This window comes from Artibeus jamaicensis, unplaced genomic scaffold (genome assembly GCF_021234435.1).
Source record: "Artibeus jamaicensis isolate MK-2021 breed Jamaican fruit bat unplaced genomic scaffold, CSHL_Jam_final contig_2790, whole genome shotgun sequence".
Classification (NCBI taxonomy): domain Eukaryota; kingdom Metazoa; phylum Chordata; class Mammalia; order Chiroptera; family Phyllostomidae; genus Artibeus; species Artibeus jamaicensis.
In genome coordinates, this window is record NW_026521616.1 from 1,164,224 (window position 1) to 1,176,291 (window position 12,068).

The window sequence follows — 12,068 nt, forward strand, 5'->3', positions numbered from 1 at the left end:
CACTGCAATAGAAAACAATAAAGAAAAGGAAAAGAAACCAAAGTGAGCTTTGTGACAGATCACTATGGAGAAATTTCAAAGGAGGTGATTTGATGACTCTTAACCCTCCCTTTGTACTTTGACAATATAAGGAGTTGGAGAGGTCAGAAACAGAACTGTAAAGGTAATTTTTTAATTTAATTTTTATTTTTTGATTTTAGAGAGTGGAAGGGAAGGAGAGAAACATCAATGCGGGAGAGAAACATTGACAGGCTTGCCTTCTGCATGCATCCCAACCCGAGACTGAGCCCACAACCCTGGCAAGTGCCCTAACCGAGAATGGAACCGGGAACATTTCGGTTTGTGGAACGAGGCCCAACCAACTGAGCCACACCAGCCAGGGCTGTGAGAGAATTTTTGAAGAAGGCCGAGATATGAACCCTTCACCCTTCAGGCAAAGGAGTGAGAGTTCCACCGCAAGGCAAAGGCAAAGGCTCCCAGGGGCCCACTTAGAAATATTGCTGTGTGCTCCCAACAGTTAGAAATCCAATGGTCACAAGTTGTCTGGGCAACCACTGAGGGATGAAGCAAAGGAGGCTGAGTAAAAATCAGCCTACACACCAGAATTTGCCCTGGCAAAGTACATGTGTTTCCCATGGACCAGAGGTGGGTCATGCCTCAGAAGGAATTGGAGTGGGGCTGGAGCCGATTTACTCCACTATGGCGGGTTGATGCATCCTTAGTAGAGTGAAGCTAGAAGCAGACCACCAGGTACCTAGGGGCTGTAGAAGGAACACTAGCCATAGTGAAGATGCAAAGACCTAGGTCAAGTTTACTGCAGGTGGGGCTCTCCTAAGAACCAGGAAATGCCGACAAGACAGGCAGCTTCGAAGGGTAGCCAGGTAGTGTGAAGTCATCTTACCATGGGATCATCAAGTATGACGTGTGCTGCTCTCTTCCTCTCTCCTTCCCTCCAGTCCCGGAAGGATCAGAAACCAATGAGTAAGTAAGGAAAAAGAGTGCACTCGTCCTGGGTGCAGGCTTTCTGTCTTGGAAAGGTCCTAACGCAGGTCCTATCTGAGATAGCAGGGAGAGGACTTACCTTTGAATGGAGATGAAAGTTTTGGTTATTACAATGGACTAAATATACTAATTGAAAATTGAGGCTGACCTTTGTGATTTAAAATAACCATCCGCTTTTATTACCTAAAAGTGGTCAGAAAAAAATCATAGGGGTGCCCAAGTTCACCTCTAGGGCAAGGGAGACAAACTAGCCCTACTGAAAACAGAAAAGGGACCGAGGAGATGAGAATAAAGTTACTTTTGGATGTGTGTTTTAAATATTTTATTTATTCATTTTTAGACAGAGGGGGAGGGAGAAATAAAAGGAAACATCAGTGTGTGGTTGCTTATCATGTGCCCCCTACTGGGGACCTGGCCTGCAGGCCTGGCCTGCAGTGCCCTGACTGGGAATCGAACCGTTTGGTTTGCAAGCAGTGCTCAACCCACTGAGCCATACCAGCCAGGTCAGAATAAAGTTACTTTTATGGCTACTCCCTGTAGGCCGTGCTCGCTCACACAGGGAGCGAGGGAGTCCTATAAGCAGCATAGTAAAGAATACAGATTTTGTTACCAAAGAGAATTGAGTTTGACATCTGGCTCTTCTACTTCCTAGCTGTGTGACCTTGGGTAAGTAACATAAGCTCTCTGAGTCTTTTTTCTACTGTGAAATAGGGTTAATGAAGCACATCTTACAGGATTTGGGAGGATTAAATAAGATTTGGAAAAACACTTAAAAGCTTACTGATTCTCTTCTGTTCCCCCCTTTGTTATATACGCAGGGTGTGGTGGGGTGGGCACGCCAGCGAAGGCTTTCTGAAGATGACAACTTTCCACACGGTCATCTCCAGAGGACGGAAGAGAAGCAGATGGGCAGAGGGGCATCACGGGGTGCTCTAGACAAAGGTGGGAGGAGACTGGGGTTGGCAGATAAAACGCAGGGTGCCAAATAATTGTTTAGTATAAAAAATGTTTGGAACCTACTTAGACTACAAAATATCCCTTGGTTATCTGGAATTCACTCTAAATGAGACGCAGAGTTGGGCTGCTCCGCTGTAGTGAAGAGAGTAAGCTGAACATCACCCAGCAGGGTAAGTTCCGCTTTGTACCTATTTTTCTAACAGTTTCATCCAGTTCCAGTTGAGAGGAAATGCAGTATCGAGAGACTCGGTTAGACTCAAGGGAGTTGAAATGCCTTCAAGCCACTTACATACAGGGGAAGCAGTTTAGGGGGCTGGGCCCTAGGACAACAGCACCCCGAGCAGGTGGGCACTCGTCTGCGCCTGGAAGCAGAGAATGGATGACTGCAGACAATGCTCGGAGAGAACTGGAGGCTCAAGGTTCCTCCCAAGTTCTCTCCCAGAGCGTGTGCCTTCTCAGGTCCCTCAGACTCTGGCTCTCCTCTTGTTTAAAGGGATAGCAAAGGACAGGGCAATAAAGATCCCCCAGAAGCAGTTCCTCGTGGGGGAGGTCGGTGCTGGCTGAATGCTGACCAGGCCCTTTGCTTTGTACCCGTCCTGCTTATTTCCAAACAACAGAAGTGCTGCTCAGCCGCCTGGTAAGCCTCATTATGCTCTTGCCACAAAGTGCTGAGTCCAGGGGCTACCCTGGCCCCGTGACCTCACCCTCCCAAGCTGGGCCTCATCCTGTGAGGTTCCCTGGGCCCAGAGGCAAGGCCAGGACATTTAAGCCATCCATAAAATTCTACTGAGCATTTGCCATGCTTGGCATGCATGTAGCCCTAGTCAGTGGGTAGGGTAGATATTATTGTCCTACCTTGTGCCAGAGAGATAGAGTTGCCCAGAGGAAAGAATATGGGCTTTGAGTCAGATAGACATGCATTCAAGTCCCTGCTCAGTTGGTTTCCTGGCTCAGACCTTGGCCACTCAGAACCTCAATTAACTCATCCTTAAAATGGGTGTAGTAATGACCTACTGCACTTCATGGCATTGTTGTGAGGATAAAGGAGCCACAGTGTGGTTCACAGTAAACGCTCAGTAAGCTGTAGTTACTGTTATTATGGGTGAACAGATGAGACCCAAACCCAGCTTGGGAGAGGGGATTACAATGAACTGGTTGTTCCCTTCATTCCCACTCTGAGAGTTGCTGCGTCCCGACTTTCCTGAAAAGAGGTGGTGATGGGGGCTGGATGTAACCAACATGGAGCAAGTGAAGTACCCATTCCAGACAACGTCAAAGGGGGAGTCCTCTAGAATTTGGTTAAAAACTACATTGAGGTAATATCTGAGAAGCATGACAGTTAGCACTGGAGATCTGCTCATCTTTTTCCAACTTCCACAGACTTAAGGCAATTGAGGAAAGTGGAGGAAAGACAGGCTGGGGCTGCTTATGACTCTGGGCGTATTGGATGGATATTGGTAGATTGTTTGCACAGTAACACTGACCCCCCCGCAAACACACAACAGTTCTGTGCATGTGTGCATGGGCTTTGCAATAAAACATAGAAAAGCTTTACTTTTCTGCAAAAGTTAAAAACGGGCTCAATCAGTCTTCACTGTACTAACTCTCCAGTGGGGTGCAGAGCCCCCAAACTAAAATGCTGAGGTATAAGAAGCACAGACACAACACAGGCAGATCAGTATGGCTAGGGTAAGGCCCACAGAGCCACAAAACCCCATCATAGGGTGTCATTAATTTACTCAAAACATATTAATTGAGCCAGGAGTTATGAGCTCAGCGCTTGAAGATACAATGATGAACAAGACAGATGAAGCCCCTGCCCTCACAGCATGAAGTCTAGTGAAAGAAGCAGATAATTAAGCAATCAGTTTCTTTATTTTCAAAAAGAATTTTATTTTGATATAAAATGTTTACATCATTCAAAACTCAAAAAGTACAAAAAAATATACAGTGAAAAATTCTACTCCTGAGTCCCAACTGTCTCAATTCCCTCCTTGGAACCCAACATTTCTAGTTTCTTAAGTAATTTCTGCAGCATGATCCATGCAATAACCGGAGAAGCACAGGGTTCCAGAGAGCTCACTGCAGGGGAACCTAAGCCCGTCCAGGGGTTAGGGAGTGAGTGAATGAATCAACAAATGACCAACTAAGTGTTTCCTGCAGACCCCAGTTCTAAGTGGAGGAAGAGAACAGGTGAGGAAGAACACCAGCTGTGGACAGCTGATGCCTTGAGCCCTTGCATGGCCACCAGCCTGCCAGAGCCTGTCATGATCATCCCCAAGGCGGCTCTGTCCCTTGCTAGCCATTGACCCAGACATTACCAATTTATTAAGCTGCAGAAATGTCCTGAGGTGGTTCACTGTGCTTAGCGTCAGACCTGTGCATTTGGAATATTCTGCTGAAATCTATGAATACTTCTGTACATACCAGAACTTGCCCCCTGAATTTTGGTTCTGAGAACAGGGGACTCTGGCAAACTTTGAGTCACAGGCTAGAGAGACTGGCAGAAGGATTAGGAGAACTTTACTGGGAAAAGTTTCTTCTCTCCAGCTACTATCAGGTTTCCTACAGTATCTGTCACCAGCAGGAGAGTAGGATAACAAGTAATAATAAGCCAACAATGTGTCAGACAGATATTATCTTCTTTCTTGGAGTTGAGGGAGGCTGAGTGGTTTTCTCAAAGTTTCCCAGACAGGAGAGCTGGGATTTGAACCTACACCTCCCAGGCTCAAAGCTCCCCCAACCCCCACCCCACCCACTGCATCCCATCCCTGCTCCTCACACCAGCTGTGATGCTTAAAGAGCATATCCTCCCCTTTGGGACTCCTGGGAAAGCCCATGATTCCCCTCCAGTATCCTCACCAAGTACCCTGAACTTCCAGAGAGAAATCTTTTTACCCATTTTAAGGTACTATATAGGTACAGGACCTTTGGCCTGTAAGACTGCCAAGGGCCTAAAGCAGTATGTTAAAAACCTAAAAAGATTTACTGACTCCAAATTTGTAAAAGAAAATTTCAAAATGAAAATAAATATTTAATGAAATAGCTACAGGGAGAGTCATGTGTTCTAGTCAAACATAATTGATTTAATCTTACCTATTTATATATAAATACAGTGTGACAAAGATTCCCAAGAACAGAGTGAATATTATTTTCTTTAAAAATTAAAAAAAATTTATTTATTTAGAACAGCCACGGGGATGTAAGGTACAGTATAGGAAATGGAGTACCCAAAAAGCCCACACATGACCATGGACATGAACAATGGTGGAGGGATTGCCTGAGGGATTGGGGGGTGCTGGGTGGAGGGGCAAAGGGGGGAAAGTTGGGACAACTGTAATAGCATAATCAATAACCTATAATTTAAAATAAAATTTATTTATTGTTAGAGAGAGGGGAAGGGAGGGAGAAAGAAGGGAAAGAGATCGATGTGAGAGAGAAACATCAACCAGCTGGGGCAGCCACCAAACCTGCCACCCGGGCACGTGCCCTGACAGGGAATCAAACCGGTGACCTTTCACTTTGTGAGACAAGGCCCAACCAGCTCAACCACACCAATCAGGACCCATTTTTTTCTTAATGAAGTTCAGAATTGTAATAATCCTTCACATATTTTAAAAGCAAAGACAAACACTGTTTCCTATATGGGAAGTGAGGTGCATTTTCATGTGTTTGATATGACATGGGGTCTTAGGAAGGGCCCGGGGTGGCATGAGGAATCTGGAGAGGGACAGGGGACAAGCACTCATGCAGAGACTTGTCCTCACCTCCCAGCTGCTCTGAGATGAAGACCACAGCAGCCGAGGCCTGCAGCCACCAGTCTTGCCCACAGTTCCAACAACAGTGGGGCTTCTCTGGATTTCTGTTTCCCTAGTTTAAACAAAGGCGGGAGGGATGCCTGCCCAGCAGGCTGAGCCACCAAAGAAAGCTCTGGGGATCAAGGAGAACAAAAGCAGAGGGAAAGAAGAGTGCTGACAGGGCCAGAGGCCATGAGCCTGCAGGGCTATAAAGAGCAGGGCCACAGAGAAAGTGGCACCAGATGGAGACCCAGACCGTGCAGCGGGAGCTGGGTGAGTAAGGTCCCGAAGGGTGCTCCGGCCCTTCCTCTCTTTCCCCTGCAGAGTTGGGCCCAGGAGAGGACTTAGTTTTCATGCCTTGTGGTCAGAGCCTCCTAGGATGGCTGGAGACGAGTGGGGAACTCTGCATGGAGGCAGCCATCTCTTGTCACCCCAAGAGTAGTCACCAATATGGCAATGAACCACTACCCTAGCCATCGTGGCTGAGGAGGCGTACACCTCCAATAAACGACAGGCTCCTGGAGCATAGGGAGAAGGTATGGGGGCACAGGAGATGGGAAATGCTTATTCAGAGGTTCAGAATGGAAGGATATGTCACAGAATTTACATGCACTAGGTCCTGGGCCTGATACCAGTCAGAGGGAAGGGCCATGAATGGCTGTTCCACCTGCCCGTCTTCTTTCTTCCCTCCCTTTCCCCTTATCTTTCTCCTCTTTATTCTTCCCACCATAGAGATTTTCTATCTACCTAATCTCTATGATCCTCAGTACCCTCATCTGTAAAATGGGGATAATGATAGTACTTACCCCATAGGCTGGTTGTGGAAACTAAATATATTAATGCTTGTAGAGCATTTAGGACAGGGCCTGGCCCAGACTGAGCCATTGTTAAGTGCTAGCTTTTATTATCCTCTTTTATTCCTCTTCCTCACTCTCCTTCAATAAGTCTTTTTCAACTGCACCTCTACCAACCTCCCAGTGAACTCAGCTTGGTGCTACGACACTCACTCGGGAGACCCAGGCCCTGCTGTTGAGATGTTCACCAGGACATAGTCAATAGGAATACAGAGCAATACTGTGACAGGTGCTAGAAATCAGGAAAGAAACTAAGTCATCGCAGCTGGGGCAAGCAGCAAAGCCCCTGAGGAGCTGGGTAGGTTGAGAAGACAGAGAAGTAGGGAGGGGATGGTACGTGCACAGCCAGTCAGTTTGAGGGCTGTGAAGAGCTAGGTGAGGGTGAGACCACACACTGAGGGGTCTGGGCTAGATGGTTGCCAAGGACTTCATACTGGGGTAAGATTGGGGCAATGCTGCCACCTGTAGGGGGTACCTGGAGGCAGGCAAGTGGATGAGAGTTACATTTATCAAGAGATCATTACCTGCTTTATTGCTTTTCATCCTTATAATAACTCTGCACATAGAAGCTTCACTGATGGATGACAACAGAGACTCAGCTAGCGAGAGGCAGAGCCAGGGTCCCAACCAAAGTCTGTCTACCGGACGGACTTCGAGCCTCCTTTTCCCCCCTGTGCTCCGTCACCGCATTTCCCACCTCAGAGGCCACATCACTGGTGTGTGTTCTGTCTTCCAGAAACACTTCCAACCACCAAGATGGCTCAAACCAACCCCATGCCAGGCTCTGTGGGGCCATGGAAGGTAAGCCCAGCCCCATCACATGGAAAATTGAGGAACCAAACAGGTTAGGATGTGAGATGTTGCCACACCTCAGGCCGTGCTTTTCCGTGGGATAGTGACGGACCAATAAAACATCAGTTCCATAGGGAAAGGGCCCAATCAAGGTCCATATGCTCCCTCAGGAAGGCTCTCCCAGGATGTCCCATTTGGACAGACAGAAGGATGCCCCTGGGACCCCATGATTGATGGGAGATGATACCTACTTTTCAAGTTCAACTCTCCTCTGCATTGCTAAAATGATCTTAAAATTGAGAGCCCAGAGTGGATTATACCGCGGAGAAACTCAGAGCCCAGACATGAAGAGATATTTGCCACCAGATCCCAGATAAGTAACAGGACCCAGGTCTTCTAATTCCTGTCCTGAACTTGGCTGTAACTACTACCTGAAGTGGCTGATTCTCAGGTTTCCCTCAACACCTCTTCCTTCTTCGTTGGATCAACTCTGAGGCCAGCTCACAGCTTTGGGAGTTGTCCTCTAGCCGGGCTCAAGAACCCTAATTCAAGGCATAGAAGGGGTTTATTACAACTCTCTGTCCACACCTCAGGGTCCTAAAGAAGGTGAGGCCAGAGAAGCTAAGTAATAATGCATAAGGAGCCCCTGGGACTCCGAGAATCCCGGCCCCTGGATTGCAGGAAACTTGGTGACTAAAAGTCCTTGAGTTCCTGGTCTGTCCACTGGACCAGCTATCTTTCCTAGTGGACCATTCCTATCATAAACCAATCTCCCACACCTCTTGCATGGCCTGGGCATGTGAACACCACCAACCAACCAGTGGTATGAGTTCAAACCCTATTTATATTGGAAGAGACGTCATCAGGCACCCTGGGCTGCAGCTAGTGATGGAAAACACAGCATCAGACACAAGCTAAGCTGTTAACCAGGGCCTCTGTTCTTCCTGAGGTACCACATTCTAGCTCCCTTTTTCCATTCATTCTCACTTCAGATAACTGTCTATGACCAGGAGAACTTCCAGGGCAAGAGGATGGAGTTCACTAGCCCCTGCCCAAATGTCTCAGAGCGCAGTTTTGATAATGTCCGATCTCTCAAAGTGGAATGTGGCGCGTGAGTATGGACTTCAGCTGAAGCTCAGGCCCCTTATTTCTGGTCCCCTCAGACATGGGACCATAAAGGTAGGGGTTGGGAGAGAAAGATGTTCCCCCAGACTCTAATCATTTCTGGGAGAAAGGCTTCACTACTGCTGTAACCTCCAAAGAAATGACCACACATGCAATTTAGTAACTCAAAGGGCTAGAAGGAACATGAGGTTCGTAGTGACTTGGTACTAGATTTGGGGGGTATTAAAGAAATATTTATATCATGGGTTGGGGCAGGGACAGGAATCAGATCTGTGCTTCTGGAACCCATAGGTTACTACTTAGGATCCCCCACAGGACCCTTGAGTTTTTCTTGCCTGCAGAAAATAGAGGAAGCAGTCAAGATAGCACCTCTCTCCGACTACTCTCCTGCGTGTCCCAGAGCAGACGCCACTAGCTAATTCCTCTGTGTAAAAAGGAGATCAACCACAGGACTTGAGAGTCATGCTGGTTCATACTCAGTCTTCCAGGAATTTCTTGTTGGTGAGGAAGACCTTCTTTCTTTATCTTCTGACTCTTGGCAGTGTAGTTGAGGTCTTTATCATCAGCCTGAAAAACCTTCTTTTGGCCTAAGGAGTCGTTACCACCAAAAGTCTGTTCTTTAACCTTTTAAAAGGAATACTGTAAGGTGTTGTCAGTAAATGAGGTCTGGTTGTGAAAAATTGACCTGAGGAGTTTTATAAATAAGATACAGGTATATGACAGGAGGAAAAGGAATCCACAAAGTGACAAGGAAACAAGAGGCTGGTAATCCATCAGCTGCCTATTCAACCCTTTGCTTCCTTAGGTTTGGCTGGAGCCAAAGCAATAGTCAATCATTTTATCCTGAACCTGGAGCTCCAAGTAGAGAATAAGGTAACTTGGAGAGAAAGGAAATTTAACTTTAGACTGACTTTAGTAATTCACATTACTGAAGCCAATGAAGTAGACCCTTTCAGTGGATAATCCCAAAACAAATAACACATCTATAAACCTGCTTAGTGCAGCTGCCAGCTCATTTCCTACCTCATGTGGTAAGTGTATTACTTCGTATGGCTCTATTGGAATTGGCTTGGTATTTTACCCCACTATTAACATCTAAAACCAAAGGTGCCTTCTCCCTGAAGCCAGGTAGACTCTGAACCTCACAAACACACACCACTAATTGTCTTTGACAGCTGGATTGGTTATGAGCATACCAGCTTCTGTGGGCAGCAGTTTATCCTGGAGAGAGGAGAATACCCTCGCTGGGATGCCTGGAGCGGTAGTAATGCCTACCACATTGAACGTCTCATGTCCTTCCGCCCCATCTGTTCAGCTGTGAGTCTCTGAAATTTTCACTTCTGTGCATGTGGGGAATGTGGTAGAAAGAAAAGAAAAAAAAAAGAACACTGGTCTAAGTTTGCCATTTGATTTTTCTCTAGATGGTAGTTTCATTAAGGTCGAAGTGGATATTTATAGGTGGCAGGAAGTAGATATTCAAGAGCCCAGATCTTCAAAAGTACATTTAGTGAGAACCTTGTAAAACACTAAATCATTGGCTGGTTAAAACTCAATCTGTGTAACATTTTACTCAGAAACAGGGAAGTAACCCTTCAGTAAGTGGGATAACTGAAGAAATAGGTGAATCTTCCAGTATTTCTTACTTTTTAAAAAAGATTTTATTTTAGAGGGGAAGGGGAGAGGAAAATATCAATGTATGGTTGCCTCCCTGCTGGGAACTGGCCTACAACCTAGGTATGTGCCCTGACTGGGAATCAAACCATGGTTGTTTGGTTCACAGGCCCGCGCTCAATCCCCTGAGCCACACCAGCCAGGGCTGTCTCTTACTTTTGATTTGTAATAATCTTCTGGTTTCTAATACTGAGCATTATCCATTTCTGCATCAGACTAGGATGCTTCTGAAGACTTTGGAGAGTTCAAGCAGAAGTAGGGTGATCAAAGGTTTGTTGAAAATGATCCCTACATTGGGAGAGTGAGGTTGAGCTACAACCTTTCCAAATATTCCTCTATATCATGTGATTTTCTCATGATTTTAGTTAATGAACTCATCTTAGTTTGAAATCCTACCAAACCTCAAGTACTAAAGAAAGTAACCTAAACAGTTATAGGTCTAAAGTGTACTGCTTTATCTGGGTATGTTTGCATCTCACTTTAAGTCTGAATTTTTCCTAGTATACCCAGTAATCCATACTTGACTCAGATACAGAACAATTCCAACACCCCATAAAGTTCCCTGATGTCCCTTCCCAATCAATTGCTCTTCCCCACATTCTATCAAGAGGGCTAGTTTTGACTGTTTTTGTACTTCGTACCGGTTAGTCTCTGCCTTAATGCTTGTGTAGTGTTCGTATCCACTACTTTAGGTTATTTTCAACACCATGCAACCTTTCCTTATTAATTTGTGGGATCTTTTTCCACATTAGAGAATCCCTTGGTTGGCCGTGTGTTACAATTTTTTCCTTTACTAGTTTCATTAGTCTTTTGTTGCTCCACAGTATTCTATCAGCTATTTGTTCATCTTAAATGTTATTAAATTGGATTAAACAAGATTATGGGTAAATGTTTCTCATAAATCTCCATGTTGCCTGAAATAGTTTTACATCAACAATCATGTAGTTCCTTCTGTAACCCAGGAGTGTTTTGATTTTGAAAAATATAATTACAAAATTAAGTACTAAACTTAAAAAATTTCTGGATTACAGAATCATAAGGAGTCCAAGATTACCATCTTTGAGAAAGAAAACTTTATTGGGCGCCAGTGGGAGATCTGTGACGACTACCCCTCTTTGCAAGCCATGGGTTGGGTCAACAATGAAGTCGGTTCCATGAAGATACAATCTGGGGCGTAAGTGCACAAACAGGGCCGGATCACATTTCAAAGTAACTCTTCTAAGTGTAAACCTTGTGGATATTAATATATCAATGGTCGTATCTTACCAAATTTCTTATCTCAACATATTGGTATGGCTGTCTCAATCTAGTTATTAGTAATTTTGAATCTCAAATTTTTACAAACTTAAAAAGGTCAGTGGCTTTTCCTCCCCCAGAATCTATGGAACCATGTTGGCCATACTCTTACACCTTTTTTCATAAGCAAAGTTACTTTTCAACTACTTATAGCCATATTATACTCACAAAAGGTGCCTGTTGTATTTTCTAAGCCTAAAAGCATACCATACCAATTGTATTGAACAGCCTTTTTGGGGTGTTGACCAGTTCCTAACTAGTTTAATAGTCCAATGTGCTTTGGATTTTCTAGGTGGGTTTGCTACCAGTATCCTGGATACCGTGGCTACCAGTATATATTGGAATGTGACCATCATGGAGGAGACTATAAACACTGGAGAGAGTGGGGTTCTCACGCCCAGACTTCCATGATTCAATCGATTCGCCGTATCCAACAGTAGTGAATTAAAAGCTCCTAGAGAATTCAAGCATGACACCTTGCTAAGCAACCCAGAATGACTTTTATGTTCCTCTCAGACACTGCTTCCAAATGTTAGCTGAAATTCACAATAAATGTCATTTAAAAAAAGTTGTA

General features: G+C 45.2%; 1 protein-coding gene across 1 annotated transcript; it reads left to right on the forward strand.

Moving 5' to 3' along the window:
- The first annotated feature begins 5,972 nt into the window (after positions 1-5,972).
- CRYBA1 (crystallin beta A1) lies at positions 5,973-12,068 on the forward strand. Its single transcript, XM_037162920.2, has 6 exons — positions 5,973-6,029; positions 7,347-7,411; positions 8,395-8,513; positions 9,703-9,844; positions 11,230-11,372; positions 11,787-12,068. The coding sequence occupies exons 1-6, from the start codon at positions 5,999-6,001 to the stop codon at positions 11,932-11,934; spliced, it is 648 nt and encodes a 215-aa protein (XP_037018815.1). The 5' UTR covers positions 5,973-5,998; the 3' UTR covers positions 11,935-12,068.

Excerpts from the sequence above, each read along its gene's own strand:
- CRYBA1 (XM_037162920.2), top strand. The coding sequence starts at position 5,999 with ATGGAGACCCAGACCGTGCAGCGGGAGCTGG. Across the intron at positions 6,030-7,346 it reads GACCGTGCAGCGGGAGCTGG|AAACACTTCCAACCACCAAG; the intron begins GTGAGTAAGGTC and ends TCTGTCTTCCAG. Across the intron at positions 9,845-11,229 it reads TCCGCCCCATCTGTTCAGCT|AATCATAAGGAGTCCAAGAT; the intron begins GTGAGTCTCTGA and ends TCTGGATTACAG.